General features: G+C 45.6%; 1 protein-coding gene across 1 annotated transcript; it reads right to left on the minus strand.

Annotated features, from left to right (window-relative positions):
• Nucleotides 1-1,579: 1,579 nt before the first annotated feature.
• Nucleotides 1,580-16,598, minus strand: LOC128935417 (serum paraoxonase/arylesterase 2). The gene is made up of 9 exons (XM_054273781.1): nucleotides 16,490-16,598; nucleotides 12,780-12,850; nucleotides 7,447-7,502; nucleotides 6,738-6,903; nucleotides 5,512-5,638; nucleotides 4,496-4,696; nucleotides 3,809-3,890; nucleotides 3,169-3,297; nucleotides 1,580-2,249 (listed from the first exon to the last, which is right to left on the minus strand). The coding sequence occupies exons 1-9, from the start codon at nucleotides 16,561-16,563 to the stop codon at nucleotides 2,091-2,093; spliced, it is 1,065 nt and encodes a 354-aa protein (XP_054129756.1). The 5' UTR covers nucleotides 16,564-16,598; the 3' UTR covers nucleotides 1,580-2,090.
• Between the last annotated feature and the right edge of the window lie 7,966 nt (nucleotides 16,599-24,564).

Below are 24,564 nucleotides of genomic sequence, written 5' to 3' on the forward strand. Positions count from 1 at the left end.
AAACACAAAGAGCAGGGACCACTGTTGGTACTGGGTGTGTGTGGGTGCTGGCCATGGCAGCAGAGGGAAGCTGCTGCCATTTGGAAGGGCCAGAGTGGCACTGGCTGTTCTTCAGCCTCTTGCAGCTCTTGTGCCCAGGGACGTGCCTTACACCATGGTGGCTGTGCCAGCAGCCAGGGGCCATGTGAGGCCTTGGGGTGAGGCAGAGGCTTTGTGGGGCAGGAGGGGATGTGGCAGGACCCACAACCCACTCAGCTGTGCAGAGGGAGTGGGGTGACACCATCCTTCCTGTGCAGCAACACAACCCCAGCACAAGCCCTGGCACTGGCTTCCTGCTCATTAGAGCTCAGGAAAGGAGAGTTTCTCTTTCCCTACCAGTGATTGAAAGCCATTGGGCTCGTTAGAAAGGAAAGGTGCAGGAGCCAAGAGGTGCCAGTACACACATTTGCTGCTCAGGGCCCTGCTCCCCCAAACCTCAGCCCGCAGCACTGCCTCTTCCCAGCCAGAACAGCAGAACACAGACAGAGGGTTTGCACATACTCCACATTCTATCTCAGTGTCTGGGCCACTACAGAGCAGGTTATTTGGTCTGTCTTAAAGGCAGAAGCACTCCTGTGTTTTCTGAACTCTCCATGTTCTGTTCAGACCAGAGGGGCTGTGGCTGGTGCTGGAGCAGAGGCAGGAGGGAACAGCAAAGCCAGCCTGGCAATCAGCACCCAGGGACTGGCTTTCTCCTCCCATGCTTGCACTTCAGGAGTAGTCTGTCTTTTTTCTGCACAGTGGTGGAAAAACTGCTGTGAGGAAAATCTACTGCATCAGCAGAAGGATGCAGAGGGGCTGGTGGCCCTCAGGGATGTCTGCCTGGTGGCAGCATTTGGAGGGGCTGCCAAGATGCTGGCAAGGGCCAGTGCAGGCAGGTGCAGGCACAGTGGCAAGCCCAGCAGGAGAGATCCCACATGTAACACAGAGCCTTCAGCTGAATGTCAGCAACTCTGACAAAACTGGAGAGCTGATCACAGCTGGGTGCTCAGAAAGTGCAGCAGGAGCTGCTCTGAGGGTAAGGGCATCCACACTAATGCAAGGAGAGCTCACTCCATGAGCTCCAGCTTCAAAGGACACTGAGTTCAGTTCATTGCAAATGACTGCTAACATCAGCCCAAAAACACTAGCTGAAGGAAACCTGGGGGGCTTCTGGCACTGCAAAATGTCAGTAACTGATGCCAGGTAAACCTGAAGGGCTGCCTGGTGCACAGCAGTGCTGCAGGAATCAGCTCCACAGCAGCTGAAGTTAAACACAGAACATGTGTGACCATGGCTTGGGGGAGTCACTGCACAGTGCCCAGAAATGCTCCCTTTGTAGTGACAGACCATAGGAACTGCTAATGCACTTCCTGCTGAAGGTGTGCAGGAGATGTTTCCCACTCTTTAAGAGAAAAAAAAGATTTTCTAAACTCCCTTTGAAAGACCCAGTCAGAAACCTCTCCAAAGTGATGCCCTACTCTTTTCACATAGGATTAAAACAAATTTATGAAACTGAAGTAACACTGGGAAATGGCTTTAAGGGGGAAGAGGAAATGAATGAGATGGAAATGACATTTATTCTCCTTCCAGTTATTCTGGAAGCATTCGGGAAAGCCAACAGGAAGGTTTGGAAGAAAAACCCCTAGCACAGTCCCTGGGAAGGCCCAGGGTTCAGTGACAAGAATGCACACCACACTGGTAGTCAGCAATTCTCATTTACAAAATCAGTTTTCTCATGGGGGGAAAAAACAACCAAACAACAATCCAGAAATCCAGCCATCACATAGCTCACTGTCTGACAGTTTAGTCATTTACAATCTGAAATTGAACTTCAATTCAGTGTTAACAACATGGGGTCCTCCCCATTACACAGATAAACTAATTTCTCACCTTCAATTCCATGTCCTTTACTATTGTGTAGAAGTCTTACTTTGGAGAGGAAGGCTAAAATACATTTCCATTACTGTAGTTAACCTTTATTGGAACAGTCTTGTTGTTAGCAGATCTAGCAGAACCTAAGCCCAAGGAATGAAATCCTTTCCACAGCAGCAGGCCTTGCCCGCGAGGAGCTATAGATGACAGAGGAGAGCTCTGTGGAAGACTGTGCCGATGAGCAGCTTTCCCTGGTGGGTGGATGCCACGGAGCTGCCCTGCAGCACGGAGCCGTTGTCAGCGTAGACGCGCGTCACCACGGGCTGCTCCGAGAGGATGCTCTGGATGCGCAGCACCTGCCGGGGCGGGGAGGTACAGCTGTGAAATGGTCACGGGTGAAAAGGCTCCAGGGAGAGGGGGAACATCAGCATGTTAGCTTAAACAGATCAGCTAGGATGACCAGCTGCTGATAATGGCAACCATGTGACTCCTCTGAGAGGGCCTTTAGTGAAGCATGGTCCATGAGCACTGATTTTTTTTTTAATGTTGTTGTGCAACATCTGTAAGGAAGTCAGGTACTCATCTCCACCACTAGGAATGTGCACTTTTTTTCCAGACTAAGAGTTAGTTCATATCTTCTTATTTTCATGTTTTTCCCAGACAGAGTAAGCAGTTGCCTAGTATCAGAAATCTATTGCTATTGAACATGGTCATTTTGAGAAGTGTCTTACAGGGAGCTTCAGACAAGGGTGAAATCCAATGGACAGCAGCCAGCTGCACTCGCAGCCACCATCATGCCAATGCCAGTACCTCACTGATTTCATAGAAAGAAGATTTACAGTGTTACCCACAGATGAACCACACTTGCACAAATTAATCATTCCTGTGGAAATGTTTCAGGTCACACTTTGCACTCAGTCAATTATGTTCAGTTTGGCAAAGAGGTGCTGGCTCAGTAATTAATGCAGCTCATCAGAATCTGTGTGCACGTCCACAGCTGCACAGAGAGCAGCCTGAGGAGTCCAGAGTGACTGAGCTACTGGTTGGAAATTATTTAGTTGTTGCCCAAGGATCTGAATAGGTGTTTGTTAGTGAGTATATGCTGCTCAGGCTCTCACTTGAGAGCAGAAGTCAGCTTGGTCTTTGCTTTAACAAAGGCACTTTGTGCCAGGCACTTTCTATGAAATGCAGTTAAGTTATACCAGCATGATTTGAACAAAACAACTTTCTGGCACAGACATAGCCAAGAGACCAGTGATGTCTCCCAAAAAGCACCTCAGATGCAGGAAGATTTTCAGGATCATAGTGGAACAGCTTCATCCCATTGGGATGACATCCTATCCAGATGTCTCCAGTGTGAGGGTCAATAGACAAGTTATCGACCAGCGTGTCCAGCTGCAGTGTCTAGCCAACACAGAAAAAACCAAAAAATTAAATCTATCAGAAATCCTGGAAGCAAACTACAACATAACCAACAGACTTGTCTCATCTGACATAATTTAGACTGCTTTTTTTTAAATAAATACTTTTCCCCCCACTTCTGTCTGTCTTTTCCCCTGGTATGCATCCTCCCCACCCCTGTGCTATGAGGAACCTGCTTGGTGCTCTGGGCTTCCCCCATCAGCTCATCCACACCTACACCTCTGTGGATGCTTTCAGTGCTCTGACCCACACTGCCTGAGGCAGACTCCCACTACAGCTCCACAGCATACGAAGGATTCCTCCCTGTTGTTGGTGGGAGGGTGGGAGATCAGAAGCTCTGTAATGGGGTGTGCAGACACCTCTGCAAACCCACAGCAGGAACCACCCAGACCAGAACTTTACACATGATCATGCTGAAATCTTGAGCATTCATCAAAATTATTTTGTCCAAAATTCATATCTGCCTCTTTTTTAAAGAATGGCAGCACCTTACCTTCACATGGGTTAAACTCCAGTTAGCATGTTTTTCCATGACATGGACATTGTGATCCAATATATCTGCAATATAGATGTACCTTCAAAAGGAAGAAAAGCACCTCAATATATGAGTGAACAGACACCAAAAGTAGACAGTTCTTCCTGTGCAAGCCCACACACCAACAGACATTGCCAGCCAGCCACAGGGCGCTGAAGCCAACCTGCTGAGGTGCCAGTGTAGCTTCACACTGTGCCAGTTTTCCATTATGACACTGAAATAAGCCTTGGAACCGGAAAATTGCAATTTCAATTTATTTTTTTTTTAAATCACCTGTCCACATCACAGGAGCGATTGATTCAGTCATGCAGGTGTAGGACTGTAGAGCACTCCCTGCTTGCAGAAACCCTGCCCCATTAATCCTTGCAAGCAAGACACACAAACCCCTGAACCAGCTGGTTAAAATGCAGCAACTGTTGACCTTGCTGCCTATAAAGTACCACACAATGCAGCAAACACTGCTGCTAAACACTGAGACAAAACTTGTGTGCTACAAACACTCTGCATCACTTGTGCTGCACAGGCAGCACCTTGCCTTACATGAACCACTTCAGACACCTGAACACAGAGGTACCAGGTGTACAAATGAAGATCTCCAGATACCTCTGTGTGATAAAACAAAATCTAATGTAAGGAGAAACTTACTTTCTATCAGGTGAAATGTTAATTCCATTGGCTGAATAAAACCCAGATGCTACTTCTTTAACTTCTTTCGGACTGTAGTAAATGACATTTGACCAGGTTAAACCCAAGAACATTTCTAAGAACATCAAGAGGAACTCAGAGAAGTAGTGGTCATTGGTAGCATAGAAGCTGTCTGGTCCCATGGCTACTATGTCATTCACACTAAAAAAGAAATGAAGAGTGAAATTAAAAAATTAATTGAGAGGTATGAAGTAGCATTTTAGGACTGCCCAGAATAGAGTCAGGACATGGCCATCAATACCATAAAGAGGCTGCAATTATAGATGTACTTCAAGTAGTCACCAAATTATTTAGATCCTTTTTACTTCTATTTTCTATGAGCCAGGACAGTGCAGTGCTGAGACCTGAATAGGGCATAGGGCATCAGCTAGAGATCTGGCTACCTGTCTATAAGTACAGGGAAATATTTTTTTTATTATTAGTAATATTATTAGTAGTATTATTAGTATTATTTTCTTTTTCATTACATTCAAGTAGAAATCAGAGAACACGTAGGTGTTGTGACAACCTAATCAATCTGGCTGTTTATTTTACAATCATATTGCAGTAGGACAGACCAAAATATTTTTGTATTAAAAATAAGAAAAACAGAAAAAACTAAGTGTATGTTTATTTTTACAGTGTAGGATATCCAAACAAAAAATAAAATATCTGGAGACTCATATCTGCAATGACCTGAGTGTGGGTTACATGAACAAAGGAGAAATGGATGCCAAGCTAATTCACTGGCATCAATCACAGCAGCGCTTAAGACTAATTTAGTGATACAACTATTAAAAATCTAATTTAGAGAACAGATTGGGGAAACACTGCTTTTTATTACACAGATAAGAAGTAATCAGTAAGAGAAACAGGCAGGCTGGTTAAAGAGAAAATATATTAACAATAGCCTAAACCCAAAAATCGTCCTACATTGGATTTCACCAGTGCAGCCTGATCTGTATTTGAGTAAATACCTTGTCAGAAGGTCATGTCGAATGGTTTTCAGGTGCACAAGAGAATTGTCATCTTCTACAAATTTAAACAACTCTACTGTGCTCTTCTGGTGGGGATGGTTCACCACAAAGAGGTACACGGTGTCATCTTGAAAAAGAAACGGAAGCAGCTGAATTCTCTGCAGCAGTCTGTGTGTGTGTGAGCAGCCCAGCCCTGAGGCAGCCTCCAGCACAGGGCACAGGCTGGGCTTGGTGCATTTGCCTTAGGGCTCTGCAGAGGCACAGGGACGAGTACCCACATCCTGCAAGATGCCTCTGCAACCAGGCCCAGACCTCCAGCTGCTTTTCTCCCAGGCTGGCTCTACAGGAAACTGCTTTGTTAATAATAGATTTTTGCTATTTCTTCCAAGGAAGAAAGAAACCACCACCTCATCCTTATAGCAAAGCCACTGGGTTTTGCAATCTCTGAAACAGCCCCAGTCAGTTGGAAGAAGGGTTTGTGGCCAAGGCAGTTTGGGCTCTTGGGTTTGTCCACCACATCCCCGGCAGAGCGGAAGGAGCATCCCTCTCCTGCATTCCAAGCAAAGCTGCAGCCCACCTGCCCAGCCCTTCTGGCAGGACCCAAATTAGCCACCACTGATTTTTCCAACACCTTCCCTTAAAGGGTGGGGGATGCAGGTCAAACTGCAACAATTGTTTTCTTTATACTTGCAGAATTCTACTTGCTCTGTTAAAAACCCCAATGAAAGGACAGGGAAAAAGATCCTTTATTGGTAGTCAGAGCCTGATGTAGGAGAACATGCCTTGGAGAAGAGAACCTGGCTTGGCCAAAGAGTAACAAGGGTTTTGGTAATCTACAGAGAGTTCATGATTTACTGTTTTGCCACAAAAGTTTCCATTCTAGGCACTACTAGTCAGTGAAGGATGTGTCTCCTCAAAACACCTTAACCCAGTGTGAGACAGACGTAAATGTAAAATCAATTTTATGTGGTTTTCAACTCTAAATTTTACCATGTTTTCTTTCCTTTTAATATCCAGGGCATCCTTTTATTTCAGACAGACTGAAATTATCTGCAAATGTGTTTCCTTTGGCAACTGACATTCAGAAAAGGGCAAAACAAAGGTAAAAAGCCCCAAACCTTTTTGTCTCCCAGCAAAAACCGCCATGGGGGTGCAGGGCAAGGCTGCAAAGGGATTCCTGACTGTGTTCTCTAGGCTGATATTTGCCACCATCTCGAGCTCTTTACCTCTGTCTATGTAGGTGCTGATTCCATGAGGGTTGAACGATGCCAGATCAAACCCTCGGCTGATTCTCAGTTCCACTGCTCTGGGATTGTCTTCATTCAAATCCATCAAAAATATTTCACCTGGCTTATCTGGAGCAAAGCTCTTTAATCCTGGATATTTCAAGCCCTGTAGAATCCAAACATAAGAAAAGAATTCCCAGATAAAAGGTAAACAGGAGCATCACAGGGCTGAAAAAGCCGGGGCCTTGATCAGACTTGCAAGCACACATGAGGATGTCCCATGGCCAGCCACCATAACTGCAAAGAGAAAGTTGAAAACTTATCTCTTGAAGGCAAAAAACCAATCAGGAACAGCAAAACCAATACATAAAATGTGGGGTTTTTTTTTACATTAGGGAATTAACACAGCTTCTTAACACGGCAGAGACATTTCAACATTTCAATGAAGTAGCATGAAAGAAAGCCAAGGTTACGCGGCCAGGTAAGTCACCTGTGGACAGGACACCTGTGTCAGAGCCAGCAACACCCCCTCTGTGCCAAGCAGCACGCCTGCTGAGGGGGATGACAGCTAAGCCAACACAAGACTGGGCTGCTCTTTGGGAGCCAGTCAGACCTGTAGAAAAGAGCCCCTCATGCTCCTTTCACCCATGGCTTCTGCAGGAAAGGAAGCAGGCAAGCCCCAGCGTGGGGAGGTGGCATGGGCACTTACAGAGCTGATGAAAGCCAGTCCATTGGGAAGTATATCGATGTCTTCTGAACCAGTTTCTGCAAAACAGAGACAAACAGGGTTTCAGGTGACATCAAGCATTTCCCATTGAAAAAATCTTCTTTTAAGTACAATTTCAGCTCTCATGAATGACCCTTTCTGGTATGACGGCACACACAATGAAGTTTGGTTGAAAAGTTTGGCCACTGCATTAAAAGTGGTAGCAGAAGACAGCACGCTGGGTTAGGAAATAGTACTGGGGTTCACCTCTTTTGGGGCCCAAGAGTGCCCCTGCAGTGGCCAGGCAGGCTCCTACCCAGCTCCAGCTGCCCCCAGATGTTGTGAGGTGAATCACCAGGTGTGGGGTGAATCACCAGCTCCTGAGGATGTGTTCTGCAGCGAGCAATTAGTGTGGGCACGGAGATTCCAGGGTAGGACCATACCCCGACTCAGGCCTCAGGCTTGCATAAGGCAGCTGTGGGAATTGTGCACACTAATTCTCCAGATTGAGCTCAGACACTTCACAAAAATGGATTGCCAAATATTTAGTTAAAGCTCTCAAGTGACAGAGAACCTACTATATCTGTAACAGCTAAGGGTTTTCATAGTTAGACCTCACTTTCAACTACAGGTAACCACTTCCAATATTGCCAGTTCCTGTAGCTCCTGTAATACTTTTCACTTTTAAGAAAGGAAGATAAAATAAAAACTCTTTAGTAAGAACCGTTGAGCAATTTTAGGCTTTCATAAAGCACTCTCCAAAGAGCCTTTAGTCCAATGCTGAAGGCTGTTTGCCATCCCACATTTCCACCTCTTCCCTGAGAACCCTCCCCTCTTTTCTCCAAATCACCAGCAAAACCAGCATTGCCCACAAGTCATTTTCCAGATGATGAGGGAAACCACTCAGGAGCACTTGCTTAAAGAAAACTCTTCTGCAGGTTTTCTTTATCAGAGCCATCAACACAAGGTTTTTCCACCCAACTTGTCCCATGTCCCACATCCCCTCCTGCTTTGCCATAACCACGTGTGAGCCTGCATGGCTCACACAATCTTTGCACCTTGCACCTCTTCCCAAGGAAGCACCTGCACATTTGAGCTGGGTTTGCTGTTTGCTTTTAAGCAACTCCTATTTGTCCAAGCACTGGTTTGCCTGGGTTTTAATTGATCCTGGGATCACTGGCAGCCTCTGTGGAGAGGAACCAGAACCCCAAATTCACCCATCCAGGAAAGTTCCTCCCCAGCTCAGCCCTAGGAAGATGCAGAGGCACAACTTCTCACTTCTGGCCAGGGCCAGCTTCTCCTCAGCCTCAGCAAGTTCCTGCTCCATCCCATGACAGCAATGAGCACAGTATCCCTGCCTTCTAAAGAGCAAAATATCTGAAATGCATTTTGGGAGGAGTCAGCTGTTATCCCACCCTGGGTTTTGGTTCTGAATTTTGACTAACTCAAGCAGGAGATAACATCTGCACTCATGTGTCCAGAAACACTTAGAGCCTGTATTTACCAATTAACGTTTTGAATTTGGGCTTTTTTTTTCCTTTTTTTTTTTTTCTCAGCTCAGCTTACACTCTGGTTTGAGCCACAGACTCCTTTCCCTTGCCCCAGTCTCTCCAAGCCTGGGTTAATTTATAAAATTGGGTTAGTGGTAATTCTCCACTTCCCAGGATTGCTGCAAAGCTAACAGCATAAATAAATGCTGAGAGGCTCAATTGCCATGGTGACATGAGCTGGACAGACAGCTTTTACTGGCAGCACACACTGGTGAGTGAATAAACAGAGATATAATCATTTATCGCTACTGAATCGGCGAGGCTGCCAAGCAGAAAGATGAGCAGGCTAATTGGGAGCAGATCATTAAAAACTTTCCAAGTTTCCACACTGAGAGCCCTGCACCCAAGTGCCCCAAGAGAAACTACCCAGCAAAGCACATTTTGGGCGCTCCATGGCCGGCTCCTGGAATGTGTGGGTGTCAGGAGGGCAGCGGAATGCTGACTCAGCACAGCCCCGCTTATCCAGCGCCTGGCAGGGGCTGCAGGCACAGGGCAGGGATGCTCAGGGACTCTCTGCACGCCCTTCTGCGAGGGCTCTGTGCTGCTGCAGGCGCCCTGTGGGCCAGGAGAGTCAGGAGCTCACTCCTCAGGTATCACTTGTATGCACTCTCTGTTGTTTAATCATATCACTGAGCCCAGCTTGTCCATGGCATTATCTGAAGAGAGGTGGCATTTAAGAGAAATTAAAAGATAGTGTGAAAAACTGCTGCCTACTCTAGAAATGTTGTTCTTTATTCTTTATTTGTTGTTCTTCATTTCATCTTAGTATGATGTATTTGGCAGGTGTATCTAACAAAAAAACCCATCTGGGTTTCATGTCCAAAAGGGTGACACCGTTTTGCCCACATCCCACGAACTGTTCCAAGATGCAAGTATTTCTAGCAACTTCTGTAGTAGCTTCTTGAACTTTGGGAATTAGTACAGGAGATATAGTTAGTTTATTATAAACCAGTAACATGATAAGGCATCAATAAACCTCAGAAGTTGGTGTTTATTCTACAAATACAGCCTTTCCTACATATTTGAGAATGAGGCTTAGGACAAGCTGCAATTTTTGTTTGTTCAATGTTTGCATCTGTGCTTATATTGCACAATATTTGAAAAGCAGAATAGATTAAACTCTTTAGAAAGATACAGAAAAGATGCAACTGTGCAGAAACAAAAAGGTCCACTAGAGAAATCTTCCATTTACTCTGTGTTTGCTTCCCTTACTACAGATCCACCACTTATATTTCATAGACTGTACCAGAGGTCTGCTCCCCCATGTACAGAATGGATAGATTAGGATTATTTTGCTCAGATCCAGATGATCCTGCTCTGGGATCTATGTCACATTTAAGAGTTCAGGAGGACTGATTTAAACATTAAAATAAAGATAGAATGTTTATTCAGCTTTATCCTAGCATTTTAAAGGAAAAAGGCCCAGGAGGACAAGACATTCATGCACAAAGACATGCTAAGACAAAGTCACCCACACAAGCAACCTTACAGATCCAAGAACAGCAGAGCCCCATGTCTGAACAGTACTACCTAGGCAGAATTTAAGCTTTAGGGGACCTTGGTCACCTTGAGTGATTTAGGACCCCTGGTCACAGCAAATGAGTTTTAGAAGACATTTGAGTGAACATGCCAACTTTTCAGTTTGCACAATCCTTTCTTATTTCTCCTTCTCCCACACTGGGCCTGCTAAACTAATTCTTGGCATTTTTATTTTTCTAATGAGAAGTAAACTGCACAGCAAAGGCAAGGCAAGGTGCAGTTCTCTGTGTGAAGGGGCAGCATGAGAGGAGCCAGCAAGAAGCAGAAATGAAGCTCTGTAAATGGATCCACTGCCTCTAAGCAGAGACAGGTTCTCAGAAATAACCTAATCTGCATGTAAATGTCAGGCACAAAACCAAGACACTGTTCAGAAATGAAACACAACTCTATCTGTCTCTTCCAGGTTTCCTTCTTTCCTCAACAGAACAATCATGTTGCAAAAGAAGTCTTATAATGATTGCAATATTGATATGCCTAAAAAATTACTCAGAAATTATTTTTTACTAATCACTGCCGAACAAGCATCATTCATAGTCTTGTATGAGTAAACTACAGCTTAATCTAGAAGACCTGGAAAATTTTTTCAATGCAATTTTTTCTGTATGTATTTTCGAGCACAGGAACTCTGCATATACGCATTCATAGCAGCAATTTGACTTTATGAAGATGTTTGAATCCTGACACAAGGAAGAAACAAGATTTATGACATTAACTCACTGAGTCAGCAAGCTCATAGGCAAGGTTGTAAAAGCTCATCCATTGACTTTTTACACATGAAAAATCTAGACAAATTTCAACATAATTTAAGCCATTTCCAAAAATACTAAGGAGGGGAAAATTCTTAGCCATCAAGCCTGCATTGAGGTTTTTTGGGAGAATGGGAGACACAAAAAACCAATCCATTTCAAAGCCATCAATTTTATAAACTGGTTATCCTAAGTGGAGAGAAAAAAACCAAGACATAAATATTGCTGTGTGCTAAACACACGGCCCAAAGTACAAAGTCAACATTGGAACCACTCTGTTAAACCTCTCTGCAAACCAGACTAGGATGACAAACACGACCTCTCGCTCTTTGGAACCCACAGCTGCATTGCACAACCGCGCCGAGCTCCCGGCACCGCGGCACCAGGCAGCTCCCAAATATCCCAAAATGTGGCTCTAAGGAGGGGCAACCTGGCTGGCATTTAGCAGCCACTCCTTCCCCATGTGCCTATGGCCTTCTCCTAAGGCTTCCACCTGTGAAAAATGTGAATTTTATGACTGGCTTTTCACAAATATTAAAATGAATATTATATGTGTTGTGGTAGAAAGTAATGCTGCATTAATTCTCCTAAGTAGTGGGGTAAATATAGTTTTAGATTATAACAAAATGTTAAAATAGAAACTATGCTGTGTAGGATACTTTTTTTCTAAAAAAAGGACTCACACTGAGATAGCAGCCACAGGACACCTAAATCTTTCAGAGAGAGAGAATTTATTGCTCCATTATCAGGAGAAACAAACCTCTTCCTGCCTTGCTCAGGCAGGATGGCGCCGTTAGGAATATGAGGAAGAAGTTGAGGATGACCAGACAGAATCCTTTTGAATGGAATTTGAAATTCCACTGGAATGGAATTCATGCATCATGTATCAAGGTGTATGAATATTCAACAGGCTATTAGTTTTAAGGGTTAATCCTTTGTTAACGGGTGTCCTTTTTCGGGCTTATGCTGCCCAGAAAAAGGTACCCAGACATCCATAACTCTTTGTTTCTATTGTCTCATATTGTCCTAATTCAAATCGTCCAAATGATTATTACTTTAATTGTATTACTATTTTTATAACCATTTTATTACTATTAAACTTTTAAAATTTTAAAAACAAGTGATTGGCGTTTTTCACACACCCTTGCAGCATTTCCCATCTCCAAGGCGTAAACAGCTGACAGCCTCCTGTAGGTACCTGCCTGAAGAGCCAGCACACCCTCATCTGAAAGCCAAATCATTTTCTAAGTGACTTAGCAAAGAAGTGTTTGCAAGGTACTCAATTTTAAGAAAAGGAAAAGAAACTTAATACCTACTTACGCCCAGCTAGTTTTTCAGTACTATTTTCTTCCTGCAGTTTCTCCCTATCTCCAAGTCCAAGTAGGAAATCAAAGTCAAATTATCACTTTGTTTTTGGGATCAGGCTTGGAAACTGGCTTCAAGAAGCCATTACAAAAGAGGCTGGACAAAAGCAGTGCACTCAGTTATTTTGAGCACGTACCGATGCCTTTAATGAGCCTGCAGTTCGGGAGGCTCACCGGGGCTACTTCCCGTGAAGCATTGAGTCTGCTCCTGCAAGAGGAAAGAGCAGGGTTAAACAGCACACAGCCAGTTTGAAAACAGGTAACTTTCCTAGTTTTCAGCTTTATTGTCTGCCACACTGCAGCAACAAATCAGCCGTAAAATACTGAATAAGCAAACTCCAGAACCAGCAACAGCAACCGCTCCAAATCACTGCAATGGTTACACATGACCAAGGATTAAGTGATTCTTCTACTCTGAGTAGCTTCAGAAACTTCATTTTGTGCATGAGCTGCAGCAACAAGCTTTCATGACCCACTGCAGCTCAGATGATAACATAACCACACTTTCTTCAGGTTTCAGACACCTAAATATAGAAGCAGTTAGGACCAACGTTTCACATGAGGAGAGGGCAATCTTCTACTGCAGCCCACTGCCTATTTTTGGTGACCAGGCCACCAGCAGTTGCACTTTCTTTAGTTTTTGTCTACATTCAAAGGTTGCAAGGCAGGAGCACTCTTTCCCTTACAGCAGGAGTTGGTAGTACAGTTTTCAGCAATTACCCTGCGCCCTCCTCTCCACTCCCGGTAACCACCCCAAGCATTACCCTTCATCAGTGCTTATTTCATTCATGAATGTGCATGAAATTCCACCTCTGACTCATAGTTCACTGGAAAAACAGATACAGACAGGCAGACACAAGTTCATATTTCTCTGCTCCAAGTTGTTTGCAAATCTGCATGAGCACCACCTTGCAACAACCAGGAGGTTTAACCATGCTGGTCTGCAGTGACACAAGAATATATGTTGCATTTCTACATATTCTAGTGTGCTAAAATATTTCTTTTTTTTTTTTTTTCTACCCAGAAGGAAGTATTTAACCTAACCTAGTAACACTTCTGCATGACTATCATATGCATATGTCGAGGCTATTGCTGCAAACACAGGAAATTCTGAATGCAAAGATCCCATAGCAAAACCTTGCCATGTTTATGTTATGGTTTTAGGCATAAACATAAAGTAAACAGCAGTATCAGTCAGTGATATGAAAAATATGTGATACAGTTGAGCACTACGTGGTATGCCAGTCCTGCATTTTTTAAATCACTTAAATATGAATTGTAAATTGCTTCAATTTTGTATCACTGACACAGTTTGTTAATATAAGGCCAAAAGAAAATAAGAAAAAGAGTAAAAAAGTGCAGACAACTGCAAAGGAAAGGAGCCAAGTTAAACCCTCCCAAGCCCTCTCTCCCAGCACAGGAGAACTGACAGAGATCAGAGATCACGATGCTGGCTGCCAGCCCACAAACAGCGCAGAAGGCGCTCCCCCTTCTGCCCCCTCACCCACCGGCATCCTGGCACAGCCAAACCCACCAAACCCTCGGGGTGGCTCAGGGGGATCCTGCCTGAAGCTGCACTGCTGCCTGCTTAGGGTTTTTCCCTTCCCTATTTTCAGCAGCCTTTCCCAGGCAGGCTGCAAGCCACCCCAAGCCAAAAGCACAGCAGGAACTCAGGCAGCAGCCAGCAGGGGATGATGATATCCCGACAGCATTCCCAGGGAAACACTTCATGGGCTGGAATGAGAGTAATTCAAAAGGACACCAGTCACAAGCCTGCAGCTCATATAGAGGCTTTTCCAAAATGTGTCAGTTTATCTAGCTCAGACAGCCCCAGCCACGCAGCCAGATGGCCCAGATTACCAACTGGCCATACCAAGAACAGCCTGGAATATGGAGGACCTGCAATATGTGCTGGATGCAACTCCAAAGAAAGCAAGAATTTTTTAGCTTGGTGCAAGTCCAGTGCATGGCACCTTTCCCCTCAGTTTCTCTTTCCAGTTTTGAGTCCTCCACCTGCTGCCCTACTTCATGGGACACAGGCCACAGGCCTTCCCCTTCCTTCAGAAGGAACCCGTTCCATATTCAAAGACCTCTCTCTCTTTTAGTTTTCTTCATCTCTAGACTAACCAATCATGAATCACTTGGGATTTGATTCTGGGGTTTTTTAACAAATTCAGAAGGAACTACAGAAAGTCTTTGCTGGATTCTTGCCCTCTGGGTAGGGGATGAATAAAAAAGACCCTTGGCAAGAGCGAACACCACCCACAGTTTCTCCTCTCAAGACTGTGTTAAATTACTTTTAGAGTACTTTGTGATCTGAAGTTGTGTGTTTCCAAACTTGGCAACTGTCTTAAGACTGCTGGTACATTGCAGTTTGCAGAAAACAGCACACAGGGAAAACCCACAGAGAGCTACAGAGACAGGGGGATCCTGCTTCTTCATGGAGATTCTCCTTTACAGATTCCTAATGTTTAATTTGTTCATTCAGTTTGGAGGAGAGGTGGAGTCCTCTGCTCTTCACAGCACTTTGAAATGGCTCACCCCACTAAAGCCACTAATCTTCCAGTTCTGCTGTCCCAGTTTATGCAACTCCAGGACAGGAGGGCCCTGTTACCACTGTGTCTATCACCAATAATACTCATGGTGGGTTTAAGGCAGCCATCATCCATGCCAGACAACAGAGTCCAGGCAGTAAAGCTCTCCTTCTGTAATTAGATACAATTACTATCTACACAAAGTTCAATTAGCTGGATGTCATTGCTGAAATCAGGCATTTGGAGTATTGTGAATGTAAGCAAAATTATAATGACTTAGCCACCTTCCAATACAGTAATTCAGCATCACTTCTGTGACCTGAAAGGACCAGTGACACATTTGGGAGCTTTCAGGACGGAAGCTGCTGTAACACCAGTGTTCACATTCATACCTCATGGCATGAGGTGTGTGATATGGAGCATGACAGGGCTGGGTATTTCAGCTCACAGCCAGTGAGGTCACAACTTAGGATCACCACAGCCTGGGCTCCATCACAGGAAACTTCATGTACATAGGGGCTACTGTTATCCAGAGGTCAGCTTTGGTAGAGCATAACCCAAGTTTCTGGCAAACTATTTGGAGTGACTCTTTGGCCAGTCGGCAGGAGATGAGGTAAATTCAGAGACAGTGCATTTGGCACATCTCTGTTAATTGCAGTCTCTATAAAAACAGAGGTACTACCCCCTGCCCCTGGGCACCTTCTTTGCTTGTCCCCCTTGCTCCCATCATCCTGGGAAGGATTTCACATGCACTCAGTGCAAAGGGCATTTCCACTGCCCAAATGGTCCCGAAGTTAGTTAATGCCGAAATCGGACGAAAAGGACATCATAGTGTCTTTATCTTCTCTGGGAAAAAACGGCTCCCTTGACAATACTGACCGCAATGATGGACCCTTCCCCTCTGGCTGGCACTGCGCTGGTGCAAGGGCAGGTGTTGGCTACGCTGTACCCGAGTGCGGGAGCTGCGAGTCCTCCCGCCGGGAGGGTGACGGGAAGCGCCCGCCGCCGCCGCCCGGCTCAGCCCCGCACCCGGAGGGCTCAGCCCCGCACAGGGGGGAGCTCAGCCCCGCACCCGGAGGGCTCAGCCCCGCACCCGGAGGGCTCAGCCCCGCACAGGGGGGAGCTCAGCCCCGCACAGGGGGGAGCTCAGCCCCGCACCCGGAGGGCTCAGCCCCGCACAGGGGGGAGCTCAGCCCCGCACAGGGGGGAGCTCAGCCCCGCACCCGGAGGGCTCAGCCCCGTACCCGGGAGGGCTCAGCCCCGTCCCGCCCCGCAGGCACCGGGACCCGCGGCTCCGATCCCCGCTCACCCACCGGAATGCCAGCAGCCGCTCGGCCACCAAGGCTGCCGCGATCCCGACGAGAGCCACCGCCAGCAGCTTCCCCATGGCCGCTCCCGGCTCGGCCGCGTCCCGTCCCGTCCCGTCCGTGCGGTCCCGTCCCGTCCGTGCGGTCCCGTCCCGCCCCCGGGGCCCGGCGCTGCCTCCTCGCCCCCGCCCCGCCCGGCCGTGCCCGTGCCCGTGCCCGATCCCGTTCCCGGGCAGCGGCTCTCGCAGGCTCCGTGCTACGGCTCCCCCGGGAAAGACAAGTGTACCAACTTCCAGCTCCGTTATAGACAATGTGTGCCTTGTACAAACAGAATTGTGTCAGACCAAGGCTGCGTGATGCGGAATGCTCGCTACTCCCTGTACACCTCTGCTGGGATGCACACACTAATACATATGTGTACACTCACACCAGAGTTTCCTCCCCAAATGATGTTTCTTCCACTGCCACCCTCCCACCAACATCTTTCTCCTCTGCGCAGGACAAGGGCTGCAGAACCCACCCCAGGGCTCCAGGGTTCCTCCATTCTCCAATCTGCTTTTGCATCATCTTCAGTGTTGGCCTCCCTGTGCCTTCTGCTTTTCGGAGGAACACACTTGGCAGGGTAATGACCTCCCTCAGCAGTTTTCTTTCCCTTCCCAGCACAGTGAGTGTCCTCATCTGCACACATTCCTTTGCACTTTTCTGAACATCTGAGTAATCACTTTAAAAGGCTTTTCTGCTCTTCTTGCCCTTGCCCTCGAGGCCAAGCTTCACATGTAGTAGTACTTCAAGTAAAGTGCGTCAGGGAAGAGAAGGGACTCTAAAATACCTTTTCCCCTCAGTTATGGAATACTCCTTTTCCCTTTTCTGGTCCTTGATTACATTGAAATTATAGATAGATGAGGTTTCTTGGGAGGAATGCATGGGGTTGTTGTGACCCAAGTGTAGGATCTGGCACTTGGCCCTTGTTGAACCTCATACCATGGGCTTCAGTCCATGGATCCAGCCTGTGCAGAGCCTTCCTACCCTCCCGCAGATCAACAGCTTGGTGTTGCCTCAAACTTACTGAGGGTGTGCCAGATCTCCACATCCAGATAAATACATTAAACAGGAATAGCACACCTTCTGAGCCCCAGGGAACACCACTCATGGCTGGCCACCAGCTGGGTTTAACTCCATGCACCACCACTCTCTGGGTCCAGCCATCCAGACAGCTTTTTCACCAACGGACAGTGCACCCATCCAAATCATGAGCATTTTCTCCAGGAGAATTCAGCGTGAAATGATGTCAAAGAATTTGTAAAGTCTAGGTAGACACATCCACAGCCTTTCCCTCATCCGCTGGGCAGGTCACCCTGTCACAGGAGGAGACAGGTTGGTCAAGCAGGACCTGCCTTTCACAAGCCCATGGCCCTGGGAGCCCGATCCCCTTGTCCTGTTCCATTTGATGGCACTCAGGATGATCTGCTCCGTGATCTTCCCTGGCACTGAAGTCGGGCTGGCAGGGCTGCATAGCAATACCCCAATTGTGCAAGCCTCCCCACCTTGCTTCCGTGATGGCAACTGTATCACAATTTTCCTGCTGCCTAATCAATTCCTGTTCCTTCTGTTTATTGCCCATTCTGCATGCACTGGCACAGGTACACTTCATTTGGGCTGTTGTCCCCACTGCCCCTTGGGGGTGGAAGCCCTGAGTCTTGCATGACCATTTTCACACAGCTGTGTGATTTCTGACACCTCACTGACACCTGCATCTTTGCTGCCACGTGGATCTCCATCCATCCCCACCCCAGCCACCGAGGCAGCAGACTAAAGGAGCATGTTAGCACACCATCCAACAAACACTGATGTACTGCCTCCAGGCTTGTCTCTATCTAGACTGGTTTTATCCCCTTCTCCCTTCAAATCTACTTTAAAGCTCTTCCAGTTTAAAGCCCTTCTAACTGGGCAAAGATCTTTGAGATCAGGCACATCCTGTCTGTTACATCAGACCTGCTGTCATGTAAATTGACCCATAACAAAAAAACCAGATTCTGCTGTTTTTTGGTCTCAAGTTTCACACCAAGACTACTTTCCTAGCATAGTATTTTCCATTCATTTATTTACATTGCATTTTAATTTGCAAAAGCACATACTGCTTGCTGTCCAGAACTCAGTTTTGAGACAAGAAGGGTGCAATTCATCTGATAAAATGCAGAGGAGATGGAAACATCACAGCTGGTCATAAGATTGCAAGGGTGGCCATCCTGTGTCAGATCAAGGGTTCAGCTCAACAGCTAACAAAGGCAGTAAGCCTGAGCTTAGGAAGAGTAAGGAAATGGGGGGGCAAGCTGGATAGATCCCCCAAGTTTCTTTCCTAGCTCTTCATTATTTTTAGCTCAGTAGGATGAGCTTTACATTTTCAGTAACCCTTAATAGAATTATCATTCCAGTACTTTCCTGTCATTGCTTTGAAGTGAGTTGTGCTTTTACCATACTTCTTGCTGATGTCAAACCACCTAGACACCCTTTATGGTCACAGCAGGAAAACAGTTACTTTGAGACAGCAATTCATATAAAAGGTGCCTAAAATAGCTCAATAAATCTTTCCTAGGATGTGGACATTGCTCTGCAGTCATTGGAAAGGAGCCTACAGTGACTAGTTCAAGTGCAGAAATCTGCTCTGTAGGTGCCTGCAGGCGGATGGAATGAATCTCCCTTGAAGTCTCTGCTTATCAAGTCCCCCTTGGCTGAAGGAAGGCTCTGGCTGCTCAGCAGGCTGCCTCCCCAGCACACGCCAGCCAGCCTGGGCTCTGCCCGCTGGCCCTGTCACATCCTCTCTGGCTGTCCCCCACCAGCACCCCCCAGCTGCCCAAGCGGCTGCAGCATGGCTGGAAAACTCCTGATTGCTTCTCAGTCTGCTGCAAACCCTCTGTGGTCTTGGCTTTGGGGCACTCGGGAGAGAGCTGGGGTGACCTCCTGCCACACAGCATCATGACTAAGGCAGGAGTGAGTTCTGTGCATGCAATCAGCTGGGGAGGGATCTGTACCAAGCCTGGTAGTGCAGGAGGTGAGCAGAGCAGGGAGACAAGAGAAGTCTTATGCTAATTTAGTCATTTAGACTCCTGCACAGTCAATGAAAGAAAAGAAACCCTCAGTAAACAAGTCCAAGGGTGGATTTACTCCATCTGGGAAAGCATGCATGAAGTAGCACAAGTAGCAGACTGTGGATGCTTAGGCTTGCTCTCTGCCAGCTGATGGAAAGGAGACTGCTTATTGAGAAAACAAAGGGGAGCTTTTAAATTACTGAAAGTAAAGGGAAATTTTTCTACTAAAAATTTTGGAATTCTTAGGTCTTGTAAAAGAAAAGCCCTTTACATGTGCTTCTCTATCTTGTATCATCATCTTTTTTAACAGGTAAGATACAGCAGCTATGTAAACACATTTGGATTTCTCAACTATTTCAAAATGCATCATTCTTGAGTCATTAATGAAACACAATATGTTTTGCCAAACAAACTTTTAAAAAGCCAAAACTCTCTTTTTTCCAAGATTTTACTCTCTCCTATAGTGATGTTAATCTGAAGTGAATCCACTGATATCTGTATTGCCAAAGTATTTACAGTGAATTTACACTAAAGATTAAAGGTCAGAATATGATTCTAGAGCACTTTTGGGGGGATAATCTGACTAAATACCAAAGCCTGCAATGCAGGTGTGATAATATTAAGCGGATCCTTCAGTTCATGGAGGGCACTGAGGGCCCCAAGCTCTGGAGGGTGTTGGGGGCAGATCGATTGACAGCTCCTGAGGAGTCAGGCAGTGCTCAGTGACCTCCACAAATACTGAATGAAATTCAGCAAAGGGCGTGTGGGTGTGAAGATAAAGATGTTGCTGTAGTTTAACTGCAGAAACAAACAGAAGATGTCAGCACAGTGTGGAGAGGTTCAAAGAGAGTCTACTGAGGTCTTAAACTGAACTCACTGCTTTTGCTGAATTCAGATCTTAAAACTGCGTTAATGTAAAGGTCACGTCCATCTGATTGCTGCTGACATGCAGGTGCTGAACCAGCTTCAAGTAAAAATAAAAACTGGCAGGCAAGAAAGCTGTTTCCCACAAAACCAGGCAGAAATCACAAGCAAAGCCTGTGGTTTGCCAGCTGAAAGATGAGGAAAAGCACTTCTAAAGCTGCAGATTGTGGGAATGACAAGATTCTCTACAAATGCTGTGGTCTAACACCACTTTAACCCTGTTAGCTGATCAAAGGGAAATTGCAGATGGCCTGCTCAAATATCTCAGCATTTTCTTAAACCTTGCATTCTTTAGCCCTGTTAAAAGCCATCCATTCAAAAACTGGGAGCAGAGATTCCTACAGCATCTGGGCCTTGGCCACAGAGCAAGGCAAAGTCCCTACTCACACCCTACCTTTGCACATAAATAGAGTGTCACCAACCAGCTAGAAAACAGGAGCTCATTACTATCACTAATGAAGAGATTGGTAGCTGAAGGCATTCAAGAAGACAGGTGCATGGCACCTTTTACAATGAAAAAGGTGAAAACATTCCTGCAGTGACACCAAGGCATGTTGACTTTCTCAATTGCTGGGAAAAATGCCTGTCACAATGACATCAGCAGATTTATGGGTGAGGCTGTTGAAAAGGCTTTTGCAGAAACAGTCTGACTTTTAGCCCTGTCCTGCTTCAAAGCCTGCAAAAGTCCCTACCTGGCCTTTGCAGAGCTGGGTGAAGGTTCCAGCACTGCCAGCCATGAGCAGCCCAGAGCCATCTGCATAAATTTGGGGATCCAAAAAAGTTTCTGAGTATATTTTGGTCCTTTCATGATGATGTGAGGTAATGAAAAGGTTCTTAGTGATGACAAGATGTCAGAACATGTCACTGTCAAAAACAGCCTCAAGTAAGGCTATGTCCTAGTCCAGCTCTTGTTTACTGCCTTCATGCAGCAGTTTTTGTTGCTGCACCTGGAAGCAGTGGCAAAGCAAGCTGCTTTAATTATTTCATAGGTGGCAGAATTGCTAAACTGGAGAGATGCCAGGCTGAATCGACAGTCAGAGAGGTCCCCTCAGGCAATCTGCCCTTTGGTGCTGGCTGGGTGCTGGGTGTGCAGGATGGCACTGGTGGTTTTCACTGCACTGCCACAGTTTATCCCTGTCACAAGCATAAAGAAAATAATGCTGGGGGTTTTTTTTCAGCCAGAAGCATGCTGGGCCAGTAGTGTGCCTTGGCAGTACAATCCTTCAGTCTTGCAGGTGACATTCTGCTATCGTGGCAGCAAGCTCTGATAATTCAGCTGAGGGAGAGGACCATGTGGCTTTTGAAAGATTAAAGCTGTGTATGAAAGCAAGGAGGCTCCTGACTTCAAAGACAAGTAAAGGAGAGCATGTTCCCGTCATTATCACTCCTCTGTACAGTAGGACTCTCAGGCAATACATGATTTCTCTGACTCTCAACCCACTCTATGTGCACTACTTTCATGCATTGGCAAATAAAAAAAACCCAAAAAGTCAATGTCCTGAATGCTGAGATTTGATCCATTCTCAAATATTAACCACTGCCAAAGACTCTTGCACTCTTAGGTAACTGGTGTGAGCATTGGTGCATATATTACATATATGTGTTTTGGGGCAGAAAGTGAAATACAATCCAGCATAACCATACAAAGTTATAATGGAATCATAAGCTATTTAACTTTTAAGCATGTACTATGAACAGATAATGTGAAAAGGATTGTAGGACCTAATCCAACATGCACTGAAATCCTTGAGGGCTGCTACATCATAGCCTCTCCTTTGTAAACATGTGCCAAAGAGCAAAGAAAGTGGCCTTGGTAGCACCAGAGCCTTTGCAGCATCCAAAAACAACGCCCTGCACCCACACCTTCTTCACTCTGCTCCTGTGGAGGAGGTGGCACTGAGTGGCCAGGAGAGAAGGCACCAAGGGGTGTTAAAGAGCGCTGCCAGGTGTAACATCTGTCTCACCAGACCAGATCTATCTCACTCTCAACCTCATGCAGCTCAAGAGCAGGCTGTACGTGAATCTCATGAGGCCCTGAGGTACCTTCTAGAAGAAGGCAGACTTCGTGTTTTATGCCTAATATCATCACAAGGAAAGCAAAGTGGAGCTAGAGAGTACACAGCATGGAGTACTGTACACCTGACACCCAGAAACACTGAATTTCTCCTCATCTCCCTGGAGTGCCCTGGTGACTGCCCCCAGCAGCCCCGCAGCAGGTAGACAGCTTGAGTATGTGGTACCAAAACCACTGGAATTTGGCTGACAACAGCTTTTAGGAGACACTACACACATTTTTTCTGTGGTTCACCTTTTGTTCTTACATGAGCAGTACTTTGAAATTTAAAAGTGAACAGCTGATTTCTATTGTATCATAAGAAAGCAGCAGTGATTAATTAATTTTAAACCCTTGATTAGCAACTTTGAGAGAAGCTCAACATTTCTGATCAAAGTGTGGAGGTACACATAGTGCTTACCATGTTCTTATTTTTGACCACATTAATTTGACTTAAAAATAGCAGCACCACGAACAGGAAATAAAGCCATGTACCTTCATCTTTCAACAATCCTACATACAGTGGTCAGAAGGCTGTAGAGCACTTCAGTACCCCCTGTTAAAACATTCTTGTGATCTATCTCAATATATATACATTCTGATTTTTAAAAATTCTACATCCATATAAATGGGTTTGGTGGTTGGGTTTGTTGGTTGGGTTTAGGATTTTTTCCTATTAGCAGCTACAAAACTTGTTGAATTCATGTTTTCTTATAATGTAGTGGCCCAAGTCTCCAATTCAATAAAATTGCACATGGCTGGAACTTCCAGCACTTTTCTTTAAAGCCTAGGTGGGGTTTCAGCTGTTGTGTAAAGTGTCTTCCCTGACACACCTAAGTGCTGCGCAAAGCCCAAAAGAAAGTACAGACAGAAGAGTCTGCTGGCCCCAGGCTGGCCTAGGGGCTTCTCTGCACAGCAGGTCAGAGGAAGCCATGGAACCTGAGCATCACCAGAGAGCACAGGAAGGGAGATCTATTAACCCTGACATCCTCAGCTGGACACACTCCACTGCCTCTGGCTTGCAGCTTCCTTGAAGTTTTTGCCAAGAGTCTATTTTGCTCTGAGTCCTAAAATGCCTAAAGTCTCTAGTGTTTTATGGAGCTGCCTCAGAGACTGGTCTCCAATTCCTACTCTTTTCCATCCCCCAGGAGTACACTGGGCACTTTTAGGGGCAGATGCCACTAGGTTGCCAACGCAGTGCCATGGATGTCTCCCGGGGTGTTGGTCACCAGCAGCCTTTGGGTGTTGGGAGGGAATGGTTTGGGCAAAAAGTTCATTACTGGGAGCCACAAGCCCTCACATGTCCAGTGGATCACAGCCACCGATGACCAAACTGGGGAAAAACCAAATATTTAGGGTTTACCTCTTCAGCCTGGGGCAGTTTTCTCTCTTTGAACAACTCTGCTTTGAATAACCAACAGCAGTCACAGAAATGCACATCATCACAGAAACCTTCCTCTAAGTGTTCCCTCAGAGACTCACTGCAAGCACTGTAGATTGCAAGCACTTTGGGAATTTACACTCACTTTTTGCAGCACCAACTTTCTCAGAGTTTTTAACATGTGAACAATGCATATCACTTGTAAGAAAGTAAGTAATAATGAATAAAAATGGTTTGGGGAGATTAGTCTTTTAGTGAGTCACTTGAAGTGAGACCAGAATATCCTCAGAAGGAAAAGCTGGATTTTTTTTCTAAAGGGAATTACCTTTTTCTTTTGTGGACTCTTCTCCAGGAATCAGGCATATCTTTATGATGATCAGATTTTTCAGTGCACTTTCCATTGACTCAGAGGTGAGAAATTAGATGGATTAAAAGAAAAAAAAAAGTAGTTTCCTGAATAGCACAACAGATTTTGTATCACAATTTGATTTCACTGTTAAGTAAGCAAAAATTTTAATTAATAAAAGAAAAACAGTAATGTTCTATTTCTGCATAGTATTTGAAAGCAGTTTCTAACATTACCATGACACATACCTTATTTACTAATGAACTTTTATTTATGCATACTATTACTAAA

This window comes from Melozone crissalis, unplaced genomic scaffold, assembly GCF_028551555.1.
Source record: "Melozone crissalis strain CALT ecotype California unplaced genomic scaffold, PUWL_Pcris_2 ptg000016l_1, whole genome shotgun sequence".
Taxonomy (NCBI): domain Eukaryota; kingdom Metazoa; phylum Chordata; class Aves; order Passeriformes; family Passerellidae; genus Melozone; species Melozone crissalis.